This window comes from Manis javanica, chromosome 5 (genome assembly GCF_040802235.1).
Source record: "Manis javanica isolate MJ-LG chromosome 5, MJ_LKY, whole genome shotgun sequence".
Lineage (NCBI taxonomy): Eukaryota > Metazoa > Chordata > Mammalia > Pholidota > Manidae > Manis > Manis javanica.
Window position 1 is genome coordinate 134,062,808 of NC_133160.1, and position 23,007 is coordinate 134,085,814.

The following is a 23,007-nucleotide window of genomic DNA, read 5'->3' on the forward strand; positions in this document are numbered from 1 at the left end:
GTATGATTTTTTTTTTCACAGAAAATTTATGTATATAGTATAACTGCTTAATACATATTTATAGTAGTGAGGGTGTTTATTCCTTTAGATACTACAGCATTTTCCTTTGAGTACTGTTCATTGTTAATAAAATATAAACTTCAAAAAATACTTAAATATAATCAGGATCTTGTTTTTCCTTTAATTTCCTACGTTGGAAACTATTTACCTGTTAAGTTATGGTAATTGATAAATAAAAGCATGATTAAAGGAAGGCCAAGATAATGAAAAAGAGAAAAACAGGCCCCATAGTCATATAAACTATTTCAGTCTTTTCTGCTTTCCTGGATGAAATACATTTTGTTTTGAAGTTACATGAACAACATAAAATATTAGGAAATCAAATGTTTAATTCCTAGCAGTATCAACTTACCTTCATTAACTGACACTTCCTATAGTCATGGAACTGAATGAGGCTTTGAGTATTAATGCAACCCAGTTTTTTAGTTTAAGGGAAAGCATGAAGCATGTTTGGCTTTATTCTTATTTTAAAATAATAGTTTTATGAGCAGTGGGTTGAATCAGATACAGAAGTTCTTAGAAAGAGAGATTATTATTTTTTCTTGAGATCCTCAAGATGAAGACTGACCTTAGGTACCTCCTAACACCGCTACAGGAAAGTTGACTTCACTCATGAAGCAGATGGTACTGACCTAGAACTTAGGAAGTTTCAGGGATGCCTCAGCTGGATTGCAGTTGTTCATCCCAGTACAATTATCCCTATGCTGTGCCATTATATATCCCAAGCTTTAAAGATTATTTACAACACATTTCCAGTATGTTTATTTATGGGTATCACAAATGAATAGTGTAATTATAATTCTCTGTTCTGTGTCATAGCAGTACAAAGTACATTGGAGTTTTCCCCACAGTTTCAACATACGGTAGTCTCCTTCATCTATTCTAGGCAACATTTTAGAACCTTTTGTTCCCTTATGCACAGAGGAACTGAGGGAGTGGGGAGGGAAGTAGTGGTTTCCTTGGTGCCCTGGGTCTCCTACAGGTGTCCCTGTGTGTAATCAGGGATGTTACTCATGGTTGTGTTTACACTTGTATCATCTGGAGGCAGGAAAAAGGTGGGAAACCGCTGAGCTAAACTGAATGGATTTGGGTAAAGTTTAATAGCAGTGAAATTTAGCCCACTTTACTTTATTACTGGATTAAACCCCTAGTCCCCTCGCTTTTTTTTTTACTTTAAAACACATTTATTGCATTCGAGTTAGTATGTTTATTTTAGAAGTTAATCATTTCTAAATTGTTGCTAGTAGAGTTGGGAGCATGATACTTTGACGATGCATTTTATCTTCTGGTAATATCTTGTACTTTCAGTTGATAAGCTCTATGAGCTCAGTAGCAGAGCACTGTCTCCCTTCCTTACTTCGCACCTTGTTTGACTGGTACAGACGCCAGAATGGAACTGAAGATGAATCTTATGAGTATAGGCCTCGATCTAGCACAAAGTCTAAGGGGTAAGTGGCTTATTTTCCACTGTTCTATCTGAAATTGAAACACTTCTAATGAAAGGACTGATGGTGTTTTAACTGAAAATTGTTATTCTTCAGTTCCTAAGTGAAAACATTGATAACTTTGGTTATGAAGGTGGTAGTAAGGGGAAAGGATAGTCCATATGTAAGCTCTAAATCAAGAGAATGGTACCAGTTAAGCTAGGCACAGCTCTACATGACTTATCACTGGTACTAGTGATGCAAAAATGAATTTTAGGAATACCATTTTGGGTAGTTGAGGGAAGAGATTTAATAGTTATAGAGGAACTGAAAATATTCAAAGAAGGGCCTATTCACAAGATTTCTGATGGGAAGCAATTGGGTAATACAGAAAGACTACCAAAATGGGTGCCTTCTCAGTGTATAAATCCTAGAACTTATCTTTGCCTTCTTCACATTTCCCAGGTAGACCTTGACTTTATGTAAAACAACTATTTGTGTTCAGGTCCATGGTTTAGAATTGGATGCCATTTGTGATTTTTCAACTTAGATTTGTGAAGAAGTTACCTGGCACTGTATTTTCATCAGAAAAGGTGTTACTTCTATTTCAGTTTTTAATTTAAAAAAAAATACTAATCAAATATGGAGCAATGTTAGGTTTTCTAAGTGAAATTTCAAAAATTTTACTTCCACTTACTAATTCCTATAGAGTTGGTTTAATGTCTGACAGGTGTAATAGTAAAATGTGTGTATAAATACCAAATGTACAAAAAGAGACCACAAGAACATGTAATACATACATTGGGTTATTAAAAAAACTTGTACTAACAATTTGCTGTAGGACACCATACATATTAGGAACTCACTAAATAAAATGACCTGCTAACCAATAGCTATTTTTAAACTTGAAGTCTTAATGCGATCCTAATTGGGGTTCTTGTTTCAGGGATGAACAGCAACGTGAAAGAGATTATCTTCTTGAAAGGAGAGACTTAGCAGTAGATTTCATTTTTTGTTTAGTTTTAGTTGAAGTTCTAAAGCAGGTAAGCTCTTTTGTTTCTGCAAAGTCTGAATTTCTTATTTTCTGCTTATTTTGCTTTCATGTTTGAGTTACCTAATTTAGAGCATTATATCTAAGATTCTGACCCTCCTTAACTAAATTCCTATAATTTAATTGCCCTTCTTTGAGTTGCCTGGGACTTTCATGTCCTGTAATTCACTCCCTATTCCTTTTATCTTTGTGTGCAATCTAAGTAATGAAATCTTGTTAGCAAAATTGAGCTGAATAGAAATTATGTTAAATAAGGGCTTTTAGTTACAAATATAGTCTGCCTGTCATTCACCTACTTCAATCCACCTTCAAAGAAGTGTACTTCCTAAGGTATCAAGCCTGCATTTCAACATGTAAAATTTGTACAACTAGAGTTGAGAAAATGGGGGTGATTTGACATGGGTAAGACTGAATTGTCAAGTACAAATGGTTTTTGGACAAGTGAAAATACCTCAGGGTAATAAATTATTTATGTATATTCATTCAGTGAATGCTAGAATGACTACTTTGGAGGCACTGTTCTAGGCACTACACTCATGAGCTGAAAATCTGAATGGCATAGACAGTAAAGCTATAAATGTATAATATAATGCCAGGTATTATATATATTTTTACTATTCAGAATCAGTACAAGTTCACATACTGTACTAATTTTGAAGGTATTTTTTATAGTTTGTAGTCCTTAAAAAGTTGTATGTCATTGAAAGATGGTCCTTATATTTCTAGCCATGCACATTGTAGTGTTTTGGAAAAAGCTAGGCAACATAAAAGAAAAAAAAACCCCACATTTTGCATATGACATGTTTGGACAGGGAGTTTTTTGTTTTTGTCAGATAAAATGGAATAGAATATATAATATGACAATAAATAGCAAATGTAAATTATAAAAATTGTCTATTTTTTGACATAGCCAATATAAAAAAAATCTGAGTTATATTATCATTTATACTTTGCCTTTATTTTTACAACATGTATGAAAAAGCATTGCAAGCTATTTGAAATCTACAAAAGAAGTAATTTTAAAATATGTAAATAAATGAGTTAAGACTAAAATCACTGTAATTACTTTATAACTTTCATAAAGGTTTTTTAGAAGATGTAGGAAGGAAATGCCCTCAGAATTGTTCTAATAAGCCACATTAACTTTCTGTGACCTCCAGTGTAGCCAGGGTCATAAGCCCCTAAGGCCAAAGTAGGGGTAGGAGGCGCTGAGGACCAACAACACCATAGACCATAAATGGACATTGACTAGAGCTCATTGTGAATTATTCCTGCCATCCTTTTTGTGCAAAATGCAGGTCATTTGAGTGTTTGATAACTAGCATTTGCTTTTCTTTGCCAGGTAAATGGTACAGAGTTTCTTCTTCCAGGAGGAGAAACTGTAAATGCCCTGCCCTGACATTCTGGGCCCTCCCTGATGGGGCTCCAATGTGCTTTCTCTCCTCTGTTTCCCATGGCAGTCTTCTGCTTAGCAATCAGTCTCTCTTCTCACTGAAAAGTTGCCTTGACTGCACTGGCGTCAGAACCTCAACACAGACAACTCCGTGGAGGTTGTTTTTTTCTCCTCTTCCTCTTTCCCTGTCCTTCCCCCTTCCTGTAGTCTGCTTTCATCCTCTTCCTCCTCCTTTTAAAAAATAACCCAGATAACTCTTGTGGTAGAAAAAAACATCAAGATCTATAAAGGTGAGAACATTCTTTCAGTAGTCTCATTTATTTTGAGTCTGTTGCACAAAACCCTCCCAAGACCCATGGTTCACATGGACTCAAAGTGTGGAAAAGAGAAATACAGTGGCTCTGATAGCTAATCTTTGTTAAGAGTTCTTTCACCAAATTGTTCCAACCTACAGTACCCTTTCTACTTACCCTTTCTCTCTTTTATCATTATCTTCATACCTTCATTCAAATGTACCTGTCAAAGAATAAAATATACCACCAAGAACACAGATACGCATTATTTATTTAAAATCCTGTATAGATTTTCTTTTTTCTGAGTGAAAGGAAAGTCTTTTTAGCTTCTTCAAAACTAATAAAACTACATAAAATGAAGTAAAAATCAATAGAACTTTCTGAAATATCATGACAAACTAACCCAATTTTCTTATGTGTCAAAGTGATGTAGGGTTTAATAGATCCGAGGGTAATCAATGTAATATATCTTGAATTTAATAGGACTTTTGCTTTCATCCTACATAATATACATATATTAAAACATGATTCAGTTTTACTTGGATGAGGTGTATGGTTCCAGGAATACTGAAGTATTGAAACGAAGTTAGTTCAGTCTCAAGGAGTAGTAGATATTCCTTGTGGGTTAGTCCTTGACCTAACATATTATAAATAGTTTCTTGAATAGTTTGTCATGTCTTCAGTGATAATCACACATGTTTAGAACTCTTCATAATGCATAAAGACTCTATAACCTCTTGTAGCAGCTGGTCATTATAATAAGCTCTGGGAGATAGCCACAGCAAGGGTTTTCATCCCCATTGTGTCATTTACTTGCTTTGTAACTTGGACAGGTTATTATCCATTAACTCTTTCCTCCTCTGTAAAAGGATGATAATAGTACCATTTTTATAGAATCATGAGAATAAAATAAGATAATGACTCGGACTTGGAAACTGCCCAATAAATATTACCTGTTATTTGCATTTTGCAGTTGAAGAAATGTTCTTAATTGTAGTGACTTGCTGATGATTATAGAGCCTAGTTCACTTTTTGCCCCAAGTTTTCTCCCTTTAATAAAAAAACAAAATCGTTCTTATTGGTAAAATCTGTGTCACAAAATTAGGTGATGAAATGACCAACATCTTGGAAAAGTTAACATTTTAATCATAACAAGTTAGACAAAGATTTGAGTTAGTATAAATGTGATGAAATTAGTGTAATTCACCATGGGAACAAAATTAATTCAAGATGATAGAAGACTGATTTTATTTTTTCAAGAGAGTCAGAAGAATAATTTTGGGGTTATGGTCAAGTATAAATTTTTGCATTGTTAATACCAAAGAAAAGGCTTTAAACATGATAAAAAGCATGTTTAAACAGCATGTTGGAAAGTTTCAAGTAATTTGCTTTTTAGTCATATATTAATTTTTTTGAAACAAGCAAGATTGGAAGACAAGGTCTGTGAACCATTTCAAGCTTTTGGCTTAGTTTTATCACTGCTATTGTGAAAGTACCAAAGGTGGAGTAGATCCGTAGTATTTTTAGCTTTAACATAAGCATTTTAGATGTTGAGTGACTTTGAAGGTTGTGGGATTATTTGTGATTTTGCTAAAATGTCCATTACTCACTTCCTTTGCTGTTGAGGGGTCATAATATAAGTAATGAAGAAGCCTTACTGGCTCCCCAGTATCCCTATTTTAACCTGGATTTGTTGTTTTTACTTTCATGATGTGATGAGAATATTACATTTTGAGAAGTGGTGGTAGGAATAGACTTGGAATAAAGCTTGTGTATTCTTTGAAGTTTCTTGAATGTGCAAGTCAGATCAGAGCTGCTTTTAAAATCACACAAATGACAAGATCTGAAAAATTCTTGATAACAAAGATACAAATATTACTCCATGAAAGCAGAACTTCTTCTCTATTAGCTAAAATGGGACCCTTTCTCCTCCGTTTTTGAAATTCAGTTTGGGAGTGTTTTGTTTGTTTTCTAACTACTGAAAGTAAGGGGAGGAATAGGGATGTCTGTGTGTTCTGGTAATGTTCTTTAACATTCTGAAAATGTGCTTTTTTTCCTTCTAAAAACTGTAAACATGTATTTCTTCTTTCACTTCTGTTTCTCTGTCACTTTTCTGGCTATAATATGATAAAACTGAAAGTTTACTTTGCTCATTTGTTTCATTTACTAAGTGCATTTTCTTATATCAGAAAGTCCACTCTAACTTCTGGACTTCAGTTCCCTATTGTAAAATAGGGGACAAATATCTACCTTGTAAGTCTAAGTGTTAAAAATAATGTTTACAAAAATGTCTAATGGCTGGCACACAGACACTTAAAAGTGCTATTGGGGCAATAGAAGGATAGAGGGTAGGGACAGGGAGTGCACAGTTGTGACTAAGCAGTGTCCCTTTCTGTCATTGTTAGAGTTAGGCATAACTAAGAGAAATTCTAGGGTTATGTTAACTTGTCTTTGTATCTCTGGCTTAGAGCACATTAACCATCCCTGTGAGAAACTCAGTATGGTAAAACCACAACACAGCACAGTAAGTGGGGTACAAAAAGATTAAATCACGTTAAATGCAGTGTTGCATTACTGCCAAAGTTACTGAAGTGTCTGGAGACAGCCTGCGTGATTAGCATCATGATCTCTGGGCTAAGTTCTGGGGGTCAGGCCGCTTGGTCTATATATAACCCATTCCTGACTAAAGTTTGGTATCACCTCGTGATAGATGTCTGCTCTGTTTTAATTACCAATGGGTAATTACCAAGTGGGATGTGTAGGACAACAGCTGTGGTTCCAGAAATCCTTTTGTTGCCTTGGGCCTATTTCACAGGCAGCCAGACTAGGAGAGCACATCTGCCTCCCTGCTTCCCTAGTGGGCTCTGCTTTCCTGCTGTTTTTTTCCCCACTAGGACTTGGCCTCAGTATCTCCATCCTGTTCTAGTCCCTTCATTTGCCCTGCATTTGCAGGTGGTAAGAATTTGGGCCTGGTCCCTTTTAGGAAAAGGTTGAAAAGATGAGAGAAGAAGAGTGAGTCTCTTGTTGTAATACACCCGGTTTTGCATTGTCCCAGGGCTAGTAACTATAAGTTCTAATATGTTACCTACATTTTACAGGTGGGGATGTAGAGACTTCCTCAAGGTTACAAAACTAGCAAAAGGAGAAGCTTTTTTGATTAGACTAATCCAAAATCCATGGTCTTTCTACACTTCTGTCATTATAATCAAGGAAATGTTTTTATTTATCATATTTATTTATTATATAGTTTACCTATAATAAACAGCTTGGCATGTGTATAAGGGAGCACTTTGGGGATACTGGTGTTAGTTTCTTCTTAATGTGAGATGAACAATGTGGTCCTGAAAAGAGGTATTCAGATTACCAGGTAAAAGATTACTGTGTTTCTACTTAATTGATGAGTCAATGTTCTGAAAATTCCTACTTCAGTAAGATGTGATTGCTACACTTTTGTAGTGATGGAATGTGTTTGCCTATAAAAGATTGAAAAGCTTTTTGTAATTAAGCAGTCAATCATAAAATTCCTAGTTAAGTATCCCTGATTGCTAGAGAAAATTTAGTTTACTGATGTGAGACAGAGGTTAAGATTATTCTTCTATAGTCAATTCTTGACCTTTACTTTGTAGAATAAACTCTGTCTTACTATTAACAAGGGATTTTAAAATCTCAGCTTCTGCAAATTGAACAAACTTCAATTCTTCCCTTTCATCAGGTTACTTTTAAGAGGCTCACTGAGAGCTAGAAAGGTAGAGTTTGGGTTGCAGCTGCTTCCTTACTTAACATCTATTTGCTTCTGTGCTAGGATGGTATAGGACTCTTTCTCAAGGTCCATTTCCTTGTGGATTTATTGGATTCCAGATATAGACCTTTAGGACAGTCCCCATTTCTAGGAAATCTGAGACTAATTCTCTCGCATCCTCCTCTGGTTAACCATAAATATCAAGCCACTTCATCAAGGTGAGGCTGTAGCCATCAGTCCTGAGGTCTCACCAGGCACCTCTTAGAGCCAGGTCGGCCTCCGTGCTTCCTTCTGCTGGGGACCGTGTCTTAAAAGCAGTGCCAGTGTTCTCCTCAGTGTTAGGTGAATTAGTCATCTTCTCATTGACTTAAAGAAATCTAGTTATTTATTGGCTTTCTTGGTTTATTGTCCCTCATTACAGTTTAATTATGGTTACTCTGTCTAATGCCTCTCTCCTGTTTACTCATTTTGAATTAGTTCCTGATTATTTTTCAGAACTAAATTCAACCCCCTCCTGAGACTCCTGATTTTCCTTTGTAGGAAATAAATTACCTTCATTTTTAACAAAAATCTCTCCTTTATCAAACCCTTAGGAAGCATTCCAGCCATCTCTTAAGTAATCACAATTCTGTTTTTTTCCCCAGTCTAGTTTGTGGCTTTCTTGGTTATATTTTAATATCTCTATTACAGTTTTGTCCTATTGATGAGGTGTTCTATAACCTGTATTGTTAAACATTTCAAGGAAATACAGAATTCCTGTGTATGCTATTTTGTTTTAATTAGACTGCAGAGCCATAGAATTGGATAAATCATGATCCTGGTTCAAGATACATTGCTGTCAGTGATGTCTGCATGTCTGCCTTTGTTATGTGTTTGTTTACAATATAGTAGTCACCTGTGAGTCCACTTTCGCCTATTATTTAAGCCTAATTATGCCAATTCTAGTTCATTCCTTGGCTACTCTCTTATTATTATACTGATTTTTATGTTAATCATTCCTTTAACTTTAAAAAATGTTTGCATTTTGTTTGAGTAATGTGTTGTTTTTTTTGTTTTTGAACTTTCTAAAGTCCTCTGGGGCTTATTATTTTTGCACTCAACACTGTGTCATTAGGATTAAGCCGTGAAGCGCGTAGCTATGACTGATGTTTTTCTTGGGTGTGTAATTGCTAGTGTATGGTGCTCTACCCTCCTAGGTTCAGTGTCCGGGTCCCTGGAAAATTAAACTGACAAATGTCCAGTTAACAAGAGAAGAGATTATATGGAGGCCTTCATAGAAACGAAGTGAAGGCCCAAAGAAGGGTTGGACCAAGAACTTTATTTTAACAAAGAGCAGTACTTTGTGAGGAAGTGACAAGATAAAGGAAAAAGGCTTGGCCTTGTAGGGGTGGTAAATTGGGGGAAGGTAAATGTATCCAGTAAACTGATGGAAGACAGGGCTGTTTAGTAAGGTTTGTTTGTACAGACCCATTTTAGTTCCGACTTTCTGTTCTGGTGATTATGGTTGTTCTTCTCTTCATGGTACAGGAAAAGGGAAGGGAGACTGCTTTTAGGCAAAAAAGGGAAAGGGTAAAGGGTTTTCCCTGCATCTGCTGTTTCTCATTTGCCTTTGGCTCAAGACATTCCTGTGCCAAAGTGCCAGATTTTGTGGTGGCATACTTTGATCCCCTTCATGAGATTGCAGGATATGTAAAAAATTGATTTAAACCTACACCGGCAGTGTATGTAAAACCTTATTCACTTAACATTGTCTCTGTATGGTCAGACTTAATTTTTTTCCCATTGCATAGGTATAAAATGATACCCTGTGTATTTTCATTCTCCTTATTACTAATGAAATCAAGCATCTCTTCATATGTTTATTGTCTTGGGAATAGTATAACAAAGTACAAAAACAGAAAACTATGAAACTCTGCTGAAAGCCTTTAAAGAAGTGGAAGGATATTCTATGTAAATACGTAAGAATAGTTATCTCCAAATTGCTCTATAGACTCATTGCAACTCCAGTAAAAATCCTACCAGTTTTTGTGGAACTTGGAAAGATGACTTTGAATTGAATATAGAAGAACAATGGGCCAAGAATAGCCAAGCCAGCTCTGTAGAAAAATAAGGGGTGGGGCAGGGGAGAGGGACAGGACTTACAGTACCAGATATCAGAACTTATAGTAAGCTGCAGTAATTAAGACAGCACAATTTTAGTACAGGTGTACACAAATTGACAGAGTTCAAAAACAGACCCACACACATATAGAACTAGAATATATATCAGTCACGACTTGCATTATCTTTGACCTATCAGTTCATGCTTTTGGGCTCTACCTTGTGTAACTGTGTAAGTATATAATCTTAAATGTAGAGGATATTTATTGTATAACATTTTAAATATTGAATATTGAAAATCTGGATTGAAATGTTCATTAACAGGGACCTAATTTTATATATATATATATACTGTGTATTGTATGGCTGTTAAAAATATAAGGAGGAGCTCTAAGTACTGACATAGATGCATCATTCTGTTGAGTAAAAATAGGGGGTGCATGTGTGTAGGGAAAAGTCTGGAAAGATATACACCACATTGTTTATAGTGATTATATATGGGGTCAGTGATAGGGATTTCTGGTTTAAATATTTTTATCTGTTTTACCTATTTTATATACTAGAATTTAATTTTGAAAGACCTCAAGAAAACAAAGATATTTAAGTGACAAATTTCTAATACTAATAAGGCCATTAATAGTTTTATAGTTGGAAAAGTTGGTATGCCTTTTGACTACTGTTCATGATTTAAAAAATCAGACTATCTGGAATGTGGGGCTGGCTCAGTCAAAGATTGCTTTCTGATAAGCGATGCAGAGAGGCAAACATGAGTGTCTTTTCTACTTCCTAGCAGTAACAATTACAATAACAACTACAATAAAGGCACGTTTCCTGTCCTATATAGTCCATAGCTCAATATGAAGCTAAAATTCTTAAATAGAGTTTGCTAAATTAGATGAGTAATTAAATTCTTAGAGAAAATAGCACTCTTAGAAAAAAGTAATATTCACATTAATAATAAATCATATAATGGGAATTAAAATTGTTGATTTAATTAGGTGAAATGTTGAGAATACTAAATAAAAAAAATTATGGCCTCACTTTCTTGGTAATTTTTTTTTTCTATTCTAGATTCCTGTTCATCCTGTGCCTGATCCCTTAGTTCATGAAGTTCTAAACTTAGCTTTTAAGCACTTTAAACATAAGGAAGGGTAAGGAAAATTAAAATTTGGGATCATGCTTTTCTCTGAAGTTCAAGTTTAGACTGTTCAAATATAATTTGACCTCTCATTGATCATGTGTTTTTAGAGTTCAAAGCAATTATCTTCCTATTTTGTTGAATCTACACAAAAAGCTAATAGGGGAGATTTCATAAAGATAATTCTTAAAACTTGGATTTATAAGAATCAGAAGGTTAAATTTCATGGGAAATTGAAATCTAGACAAAGAAGAAAATTCATATGGTTTTTATCCTATAAATGAATCTTCAGAGAAAATTATATAACGCTGATAAGGAATTTTAAGATTTATTAAGAAAAAGTTTGTAGAAAAATTTAATGAAATACTACATTTGTTCTCTTGTAATTTTAGATATTCAGGAACCAACACTGGGAATGTGCATATTATTGCAGATTTATATGCAGAAGTAATAGGAGTTCTTGCCCAGTCAAAGTAAGTTTTATAAATCACAGATTTTGATTTGCTGTGGATTTTAGAATCCTTATTACTAATTAATGTAATAGACATGAATAATTTCAGGTTCATTTTTTTTCAGTTATTGTGAAGTCTGCTCTTTTATTAGCTGCTCTGTTTCTTAGATGGTTTTTAAGTAACACCTTAATTTCACAATTTGTTCTCATTTATTGGAGGTGTTCCATAAATGTCTGAATTGAGGAAGTCAGAAATAGCCAAGAATAGTCAGGACATTCCTTTATTCCCTATTTGTAACTATTCCCTTATTTCCTAGTCTAAGAGGTATTTTTAAAAATACTTCTTTCAGAACTCTTAAAGCTAATAATTTTAATACTTTACAGTTATTGAGTGCTTTTATTTCTGAGAGAGCAATGTAGTGTCTTCTTTCTAATCATCTCATTTGTTTTAATACTACACAGTTTTGAGTAGGTGTAAGAGATACAAGAAGGGAAAGGCAGAAGATCGTAGGTTACTCCATAAAGATATTATTCATTATTAGGGGTAGTGAAACATACTTATAGTAAACAGTCAAAAAATGTTTGTCCTTAGTGTCTTGTGGTTGCTCTAAAGACTAAAGATTTTAAATTTCATTTGTTGTGACTGGGAAATTTTTAAGGTAAACATATCAGTTCAGATTTTCTTGGAATCTATTTAAAGAGTGTTTGGACCTGAAATCATCTTATAAAAACCTTTCTAAATTCTAAGAAGGCAAGCTTGTTACTGTTAATGTTTTAGCATTTAGCTTTTAATGTTAAATAATGTATTTTATTTAGTATATTTTTTATCCTTTGTAATACACTATGGACCCTGTATAATTAATGCTATAGAACTTAGAACATACTGTATTTTAAATGATTTGAACATAGAGTAGACAATAATATCTTAATATTTCGTTATATTTAACCAATAATGAAACCCTATCTCAGGAATACAGGCACTTAAACATAAGACACAAGCAATGATATATCTCTTTTTGTGGCTTAGTAAGTCATGATATTTTAATTTTTATCAAAAATGAATTTCTATCAGGAATATATAGATTAGAAATTCTAAATTATATATTAGCAAGTTAGATCCAAGGGAATACTACATAACCGCTAAGTTAATTCTAGGATGGTAAGAACAGTAAATCCAAATGACCAGTAAATTTAAAGGTTATGCTCACCCTCATTCGTCTAGTTATAAAGGAAATGCCACTGAGCAATACTGAGGTGTTTTCCACCCATACATATAGTGAGCACAGAAGGAAACATGGATGGATCTACATTAGGTTAGGCTCAGAGCACATGCATTTGATGGGGCAGATGGTGAGGTAGAGTAGAGGAAGGGGAGGGGAGATAGAGAAGGCTGGGGATGCAGTAGAATTTTGTCTATGCATTTCCTTTGATTGTAATGACTAATAATTATTATGAGAAATTTAACAAAAGAAAAAACCCTTGAATTCTAATATCACAATGGAAAAATTCTTACCACTTTATATTTTCTGAATAAAATGCAAAACAATACTTTCATGGAAAATGGTATTATTCTCTTAAGACTCAAATAGAAATAGATAAGTTATACTTGTATCCATATTTCATTAATATGTAATTTTCTTTTTCCCTGCAGTTGTGAGTGACCATTGGAAAGTATTCTTCATTTGTCATTTTAACTTTTAGAGCCAGTTTCCTCATGTAACATTAACAGTAAAATCTTTGTTTCCTTATATATACAGAGGTAGAAATTAAGTATTATTGGTTAATAAACTATTAGATTGTTTTTGCAGTATAAGCAGAAGAAAACTTAGTGGCCTTAACAGTTATGGTCATTTTGAATCCAAGATGATGCTCATATGTCTTTTTTTTAAATTGAAGTATAGTTGATTTACAATCTTATATTGGTTTCAGGTGTGCAACACGGTGATTCAACAGTTACCCATATTATTAAATCCTCATCCCCACTAGTGTGGTTACTATCTGTCAACATAGGAAGATGTTACAGAATCATTGGCTATATTCTCCCTGCTGTACCCTGTGACCAACTTATATTGTGATTGAGAATTTCTGTGCCTTTGGTGCTCATATTCCAGAAGCATTTTGATTCTTTAGCTTATTGTCATTGAGACCAGTGTCCTCTTCCTTCTCCTCATCAGTTTTTCTACTGTGTAAGGAGATACTAATGTTAAGTGATCATTAATACCCTCCAAACGATTGGTTTTTCTCTTTGATCAAATCTATAGTCTCCAGTCTGTTCTCCATATAATTCCAATTATAGATTGCATATAAAGGAGTTTTAATAATTGGAGATATAATTTACATGGAGACTTTTTGTGGATGGATTATTTGATCTTACTTTTATTGTTATTAATGGTAATGGTGATGTATTGACATAGGAATAAAGAAATTCTGTTATCTCTCTTTAAGGAATTTCTGATTTTAAAATAAGCAAACAACACTGTTAGAATAACAAATAACTTTGTGTGCCTCTGTGTGCTCTTCTGATAATTTTGATGAGGGCAGAGAGAAGGGGGATGATATTTAGTTAAAACATCTTTTGATTTCATCTTTTAATACCATATGGGAAATTAGTGTTTTTAATTCAGATCAAATGATGTGTCCATGTGTATTAAAGATTTCAGGCTGTGAGGAAGAAGTTTGTGACGGAATTAAAAGAACTGCGACAAAAGGAGCAAAGTCCACATGTGGTCCAAAGCATCATCAGTTTAATAATGGGAATGAAATTTTTCCGAGTGAAAATGTATCCTGTAGAGGATTTCGAAGCATCATTTCAGTTCATGCAGGTGATATACCTTCTCTGTTGCAGTGATTAGAATTAGCCTGCCAGTGCTTGTTCTTGCTTTTCACAACGTTGTAAAAGAAATAAAATACATGTAAATCAGTGACATCAGTACCATAGTTCCTTATTCCAACTGTTAAATGGTCACAGGTGTGAATTAACTTTCTTTTTTAATTTGAGCATGTTTTGGCCTCAGCTTTTGGTAAACTTGCAGGGTTTACAAAATGATTATGATATTCAAAAATTTTTTATCTTTTTTGTTAACTGAATATACCTTTTCCCCCTCTCAAGGAATGTGCTCAGTATTTCCTAGAAGTAAAAGATAAAGATGTAAAGCATGCACTTGCTGGTTTATTTGTGGAGATTCTTATCCCTGTAGCTGCTGTAAGTATGTTTTTATTTTTATATTATATTTTGAAAGTACCTTTTCACTGAAGAAGTTGCCACATGAAATACTCTTCCTTTCTGGTAATGTCATAGATAATTGAGCAGAAACGTTGACTGTAATGAGTATGGAGAGAATAGTTATTAGGCAAAAAGAAGAAGAGCATCCATCAGTTTCTAAATTAAAACCCCAGGCCCTTAAGATACAGAGGCTGTAATATAAGGAGGGCAAAGTATTTGCAAACTAGCAGTAATGGTTGCCTCCAGTAGTTTAGTATAACACACTGCTTAAATTTACTCCTGGCATTTTGCTCCTTACAACACGGCAGCCATTTTAATAGCTTCTGAAGAATTCAAAAGTACTGACATAGATCCTAGAATTTACAGGACCATCTTGCTTTTAAAAAGCCTGAAGTTGCCATCACATTCATCATACATTATCAAAACATGTATCCTAAATTATTTAGAAAATATGACTGCTATAAATATAATTGCAAAAACTTCAAGGGAAGCAGATTTATAGGTGCTTTTCTTGGTATAAATGTGTGTTACTAAAAAAATAATTTTGTAGTTACTAGTAATAGCAGGCTACAAATGGGATTAAGGGATTTTATAATATTTAGATGTTAGGGTTTCTTGTCTCCTTTTGTTTTCTCTCACTCAGTTTTTCTGTATGTATGTGATATGCTACACACTTTCAGTATTAATATGCTTTATTTTATAAGTGATATTCTTTTTGTATGTATATTACTATTTCACTTTTAAACAGACAAGGTAAAATTGACATGCAATGAACTACACATTTGACATATGTATATGCCTATGAAACCATCACCACAATGAAGTTAATGTATATATCTGTCACATCCTAAAAGGTTCCTCATGTTCCTGTTTAATGCCCCCCCACCCCCACTCACCCCACCTAGTTCTAAGGCAACTATTGATCTTTTTCCTATCCCTCCACATTAGTTTTGAGTTTCCTAGAATTTCATATTAGTGGATTCTTAACTGCACAAACTTTTTTTTCTTCCTTCATTCTGAATAATTATTTTGTGTTCCAGCTATCTAGTAGACTGTGTCACTTGCTATTCCTTTTTCATTGTTAAGTAGTATTTCATTGTATGACTTATGTGTTTACCTGTTTTGGAACATTTGGGTTGTTTACAGGTTTTGGGTGTTAACAAATAAAGCTGTTAGGAACATTTATTCATAAGTCTGTTTATAGACATATGCTTTTATTTCCTTTGGGTAAATATTGAGGAGTGGAATTGCTGGGCCATATGTTTAACTTTTAAAGATAATTGCCAATCTACGTTCTAAAGTGGTTGTGCCATTTTGCTTTCCACCAGCAGTATGTGAGAGCTCTGATGCCTTCACATCCTCACCAGTGCTTTGGCCAGTCTGTTCAGTTTCAGCTGTTTGTGGTATTTCACTGTCCTTTAAATTTGTATTTCTCCAAAAACGTATGAGGTGGCACATCTTTTCATATACTTATTTATCATTTGTATCTCTTCTTTGATAAAGGATCTATTCAGATGTTTTGCCCATTTTTAAATTTATGCTTTTTCAAAATTGTCTGTTCTAGGTCCATTGCGTTTCAGTATAAATTTTAGAATCACCTAACCAATGAAAAAAAACTGGTATTTTAATTGGGATTTTATTCAATTAATAAATAAATAGGGAAGACAGACATCTTAATACAGATTCTTACAATTTGTGAACATAGAAGCTCTCTCCTATTACTTAGGTCTTTATTTTCTGTCAACTATGTTTTTTAGTTTACAGTCTACAGTCTTGAGCATATTTTGTTAAATTTATCCCTAGGCATTTCATATTTTTATGATGTTGTAAATGGCATTGTTTTAAAATGTCATTTTCCAGGTGTTCAAAATGCCTTTCAACGTGTACATTTTATTTTTGCACTGGCTCAGACCTCCAGTGCAATGATAAATGTAAGTGATGAGAGCAGACTTCCTTGCCTCCTTTCACACCTTAGGTCTAAGTGGTCAGTCTTTTACCAATAAGGATGATATTACCTGCAGGTTTTTCACAGATGCCTTTTATCATATTGAGGAAATTGATTTCCATTCTTAGTTTGCTACAGGTTTTTTTTCCAGGAATAATTGTTGGGTTTTGTTAAATGCTTTTTTCCTCTGTTGAAATAATCACATAGTTTTTTGTTTGTTAATATGGGAGTTACATTGATTTATTTTTCAAACATTGAATAAACCATACATTCCTGGAGTTAAACTCTGAATCATAACAAGATGTTTTTATATTGTTAGATTTTATTTGCTAAGATTCTTGATTGAGAATTTTTGCATCTGTCTGCATTCACAGAGGCAATTAATCTTTGGTTTCCTTTTCATGTAATGTTTTTGTTTGGTTTTATTATCAAGGTAATTTTGAAAGAACTTGTACAGATTTACCTTTATGGCTTCCTTTAGAATTGGATAGAATTCACCAGGAAAGCCACCTGGCCTGGAACTTAACTACCAAATAATTTCCTTCAAATGACGTAGGGCCGCTTAGACTGTTTCTTCTTGAGTAAGCTTTCACAGGAGTTTGTCCATTTTGACTGAATTAATCAAATTTATTGGCTTTAAGTTGGTTATAATATTCCCTTATTTAAATACGTATAGTATCTGTAGTGACTTTTTAATTGAAGTATCATTGATATACAATCTTATATTGGTTTCAAATGTACAACACAGTGATTCAACAGTACGCATATTATTAAATCCTCACCCCCTCTAGTGTGGTTACTATCTGTCAATATAGAAACTTGTTCCAGAATCATTGACTATATTTTCCATGCTGTACTATGTTCCATGTGACCAACTTATAATTATGAATTATTTTGCTCCTTTATTCCCATTCCCCTTCCCACCCACACATCCCAACCCCTTCCCCTTGGTAATCACTGGTGTAGTGACCTCTTTTATTCCAAATATTGGTAGTTTGTGACTTTTCTCCTTTTGTTACACATCTGTCTGGCTAGAAGTTTATTAATTGCTTCTCAAAGAACTGGTATATCTTGTGTTTTCATTTTCATAAAGCTCAAAATACTAATGCCCCTTATGAAATCCATGGCTTATTTGGAAGCATTTTGTTTACTTTCTAAGTATTTGGAGATTTTCCAAAGACTTTTAGGTTATTCATTTTTAATTTGGGTCAGAGAACATACTCTGTATGGCTTGGATCCTATTAATTGCATTAACATGTGTTTTTTGGGTCAGAATATCATTTATCTTGATGAATATTCCATGTATACTTGAAAAGACTATGTGTACTGCTGTTGGATGGAGTATTCCATAAATATCAAGTAGGTTGAATTGGTTGATAGGGTTTTTCAAGTCTATGATAGTCAGCCTTGCTAATTTCCTATCTACTTGTTCTATCAGTTATTGAGAGAAGAGTATTGAAATCTCTGACTGTAACTTCAGATTTGTCTATTTCTCTTTGCAGTTCTGTCAGTTTTTGCTTATATATGTTTAAGCTCTATTATGAAGACATAAATGTTTAAGATTGTTATATCCTTTCAAATTGACACCTACATTATTTTGAAATAACTTAACCCTGATAGTATTCTTTGCTCTGAAATCTACTTTGTTTGATATTAATTGTAGCCACTCCAGCTTTTTTTTATTATGTAAGTATAGTATATCTTTTTTTCCCTTCTTTTGCTTTTAACCTACTTGTATTTTTATACTTAAAAGTACACTTTTTTTTGTAGGCAGGATATGGTTGAGTCTAGCTTTTTATCAAATCTGCATCTCTGCCTTTTAATTGGGGACCACATACATTTAATATGATTATATATTGATATAGTTATTTTAAATCTGATTGTATTTAGTTATTTATCTTCTTACTGTATTTTTTATTTTTCCCATCTATTCTTTGTTTTCTTCCCTTTTTTCTCTGCATTCTTTTTGGATTAATTGAATGTTATTGTGATTTATCTCCTTTGTTGCTTGTGAGTTATCTCTCATTGTTTTGTCATATTGTTTATGGTATGCATCTGTAACTTTTCACTGTCTACCTCAAACAATATTGTACCATTCATGTGTAGTGCAAGAACCTTACATAGGTATGCTTCCACTTTTTCCCTGAAAACTCTTGCATGGCAGTAAGCTGGGGCTGCCAAAGGGCTGGTCTCGTTTATTTTCCATGCCACAGGGATTCCTTTCTTTTGTTGACTGATGGATAGCGTTTGGCATATCATTCCATATATTTTGTCCATTTTTTGTTTGTTTCAGATGGTATTGTAAATTCAGCAGCCCCCTTTACAATATTTTCGTTAGAGATGGAAGTTAGTAACATTCTGTTTATTCAGGCTTTATTCTATTTAATGATTTAAAAAAAAGGTATTTATTTTCACATTGAGAGTTAATATGAATAGTTTTAGCTTTCATTTATAAGTAGTAAATTAATTGACTTGTGGTTTATGTGTTCATTTGAATTGGATGGTAGTACTCAGGTCCTATCTTTATAGTTTAGAATGGGTGGACAAGGAATTATAAGAAAAGTTAAGAGTTGAAAATATTAATGACATTGTGATTGGCCTGATATTTTTTACCTGTATTGAATATTTACTTACAAATATTTAAGATTTTTTTTAATGGGTACAAACAAAAATCATGAATTACAGCTTTGCAAGTAGTTTGAGTCAGATAACTCCCACCCTCTCACCCATTTTTTTAGCCATGTGATTAGGTTCATTATATCAAAAAAGAAAACACGATTATCACTTATAAACACCATGTTAGCTTTAGTCTTTTATCATTAGTGCATGTACTTGAATTTCTTTTCCTAGAGATGGGTTGAATTACTGCTTATTCATCTCAGATTGTCATTTGTACTTCTCTTTGCCTGAAAATCTATTTTGCCAGGTATCTAACTGGGCTTAGGTTGTAGATTTTAAGGTAACTCATCAAAGGAGCAGGTTGTAGGAAGCCCCTTGACTGTGGTACATTATTACAATGTTGCCTAATTCTTCTTTTCTGCTCTGTTTGCTTTTGCAATTTATTTGTTGGCTAAAGCAGCCCTAACATAGTGCTTCAAGTTAGGTGGCTTAAACAATAGAAATTTATTGTCTCACAGATATGGGGACTATGTCTGAGACCAAGATGTTGGCAGGTTGATTCTTTCTGAGGGCCTTGGGGCAATCTGTTCCATGCCTCTCATCTCACTTCTGGTGGTGGTTTACTGATGATCTTGGCTGTTTCTTGGCTTGTTGAACCATCATTACCTTTTCTCTGCCTTCTTCTACACATGGCATTCTTCTTATGTGCATGTCTTTGTCCAAATCTCTCCCACTTTTAGAAGGACACTGGTCATGTTGGAGTAGGGCCCTCCCTATTCCAATATGATCTCATCCTACTTAACTAATTACATCTGCAATGACCTATTTCCAAATAAGGTTACATTATGAAGTATATGGGGTAGGACTTAAACATGAATTTTCAGGTAGAGGAGTAGGGAAACACAAAATTCAACCCATAACACCTGCCTCTGCACATGAAGCTCTTTTGTCTATAATGTTCTTACCTCTTTAATAACCTCCCTTCCCCTTTGTCTGGCTGAACTCTGCTTATTTGTGCATCAGAGCCTCTTCTGTGCAGGGAATATACCAGTGATCAAGTAGGAAAGACTCCCTGTTCTCCTAGAGCTACTTCTAGTTCAAAATAACAGACCACAAACTAGTATATGAAACATGCTGTATGTAGATGGTAGTAAGTACCATGGAGAAACATAAAGTAGACTGGGGGATAAGAATTGCTGAAGGGTCCAGGGGTTGAAATTTTAAGTAGAGTGGTATAGGAAAGACCATCACCTTGAAGGAGATGGTGACAACTGGGCAAAAACTAAAGGAATGAGGGAGTAAGATGAACAGTGTCTGGGGCACAGGCTTCTTAGGCAGAAGGAACAAGTCCAGACAGCCTGAAGAAGAGCACGTATATGTTCTAGGAAGAGCAAGGAAGCCAGCCAGTGCGGCTGGAACCAGAGCAGGGGCAAGGTAATGGAGATAAGGCAAGGGAGTTAAATGGGAAGCTGTTCAGATATCTCAGGTAAGAGATACTGAGTTCAGGTTAGGTGTTACTTCCTTGCGGAGATTTTCATAGGGGTCCCTTCTGGTTTGCCAAGACACGGAGAATTTCCTCTTGCAGCTCTAGTTATATTGTACCACATTCCCACTGCCTATTGACTTGCCTGTGTTCTTTGCTTGTTCCCTCAGGGCAGAGACCAGGTTTATCTTTTTTACTTAACATCTGGTCATTTGAAACATTGTAGTATGGTTGACCCTTGAACAATATGGTTTGAATTACACAGGTCCACTTACATGTACATTTTTTTCAATAATATCATATTGGAAATTTTTTTGAGATTTGTGATAAATTTGCAAATGAACTATGTAGCCTAGAAACACCAAAAAAAATTAAGAAAAAGTTAGATTTTTAATGAATACATCAAATATATGTAGGTACTAGTTTTTTTGTCATTTACTATAATAAAACAACACATCTGTTAAAAAAGTTAAATTTTATCAAAACTTACACAAACACTTGCAGACTCTACATGGTGCCATTCACAGATCAGAGAAATGTAAATAACCATAAAGATGCACAATTAAATCATAACTGCATAAAATTCGCTAGTTCATACTGTACTACTGTAATAATTTCTTGCCACCCTCTGTTGCTATTGCAGTGAGCTCAAAGTCTCAAGACAACTCGTCTTACAGACAGCATAAATGAAAACAGTGTATTACTATAATTGTATTCTCCTAATTTTTTCCTCTAGCTTTATTGTAAAAATATAGTATATAATACATTAAACATACAAAATATGTGTTAGTCAACTTTTAATGTTATCTGTAACGCTTCCAATCAACAGTAGACTGTCAAGTTTTTGGGTAATCAAAAGTCATACACTGATTTTTGGCTGTGCGGTGTGTTTGCGTCCCTAACTCCCATATTGTTCAAGGGTCAGCTGTACTTCAGTGAAATACTCAGTGAATTATTAAGGAATTATTTCTAACCTTACAGAGAAAGTTCCCATAATCATTCTGTAGTTTCATGTCTGTAATCATTTTCTTTCTTTTTGTATTACTGTTTTACCTAGGCTGTTAAAAATGAAGTGAATGTTCCCTGTTTGAAAAATTTTGTGGAGATGCTTTATCAGACTACTTTTGAACTGAGCTCCAGAAAGAAGCATTCATTGGTATTGAGAAATATTTCAAAACGTTACATATTTAATTAGGAGTTACAGTAGTTTATTTATGAACTTCATGGAAATTTATGAGAATTATAAAAATTGAAATTGTAAAATATCCAAAGTGTAATATAAAGGCAAATTTTATGTATTTTCTCCTGTTCTTTTTAAAGCTTTCTATTCATGCTTTTACTAGCTCTACATTTTATAGGTTATTCAGACTTCATTCTAGGTATTTACCTGTCTTGACAGGTGCCTTAAATTATGTATTATAATATGGAAAAGGTTGAATGTACTCCTATATTAAACCATTAATTCCTTTATTTTACATTATAATAAATTGCATTTTGAAGCACCAGATTATTTAGGACCCATTGTCTAATTATATCTTCTCTATTTAGAGATTTAAGGCATTTTTTTGCACTTAACCACCCATTTTGTGTAACTGAAGGATTTTCTTTAATTTTCATGCAGTTTGGGAGAAAGTTGAGAGAATTGTACAAATACTTAACCACTTAAGACAAAAATATAATAATAATAAACATTGATCATTCCAGGCACTGAGCTAAGTGCATTGCATTTCTTTGTCTTACTTTAAGCCTCATAACCCTATAGGATATGTCTGATTGTTAGTCTCCATGTTACATGTTAGTAAAGTGAGGCTTCAAGCATTTTACATATCCTCTCTGAAGCCACACACCTGGCAAATAGAAAGCTGAAACTTGAATGCTGGTGTGTCCTCTGATCCCAGATCTCAAAACAGCTATACTCGTTGAGGGAGTACTGGGTCTAGGGAGGAATAGTAGCATGTTCTAACTCAGGGAGATTTGATAGGTCAAGGAAGTGTTCATATAGAAAATCTGCCCTTTATCATTCTTTGTTAGATTTCTCTATGAGATTGTATTTCTTATTACAAATGGGATAACTGCTTAAAAGAATTT

General features: G+C 34.0%; 1 protein-coding gene across 8 annotated transcripts in view; it reads left to right on the top strand.

Moving 5' to 3' along the window:
- Positions 1-23,007, top strand: part of FRYL (FRY like transcription coactivator) — a 295,909-nt gene that overhangs the window by 164,022 nt on the left and 108,880 nt on the right. For all 8 annotated transcript variants that reach the window (XM_073237639.1, XM_073237642.1, XM_073237641.1 and 5 more), the window contains 7 exons: positions 1,369-1,508; positions 2,431-2,527; positions 11,132-11,211; positions 11,591-11,671; positions 14,303-14,471; positions 14,759-14,851; positions 21,977-22,075. In XM_073237639.1, the coding sequence (XP_073093740.1) occupies positions 1,369-1,508; positions 2,431-2,527; positions 11,132-11,211; positions 11,591-11,671; positions 14,303-14,471; positions 14,759-14,851; positions 21,977-22,075 (759 nt within the window). The remainder of the gene's footprint in view (positions 1-1,368; positions 1,509-2,430; positions 2,528-11,131; positions 11,212-11,590; positions 11,672-14,302; positions 14,472-14,758; positions 14,852-21,976; positions 22,076-23,007) is intronic.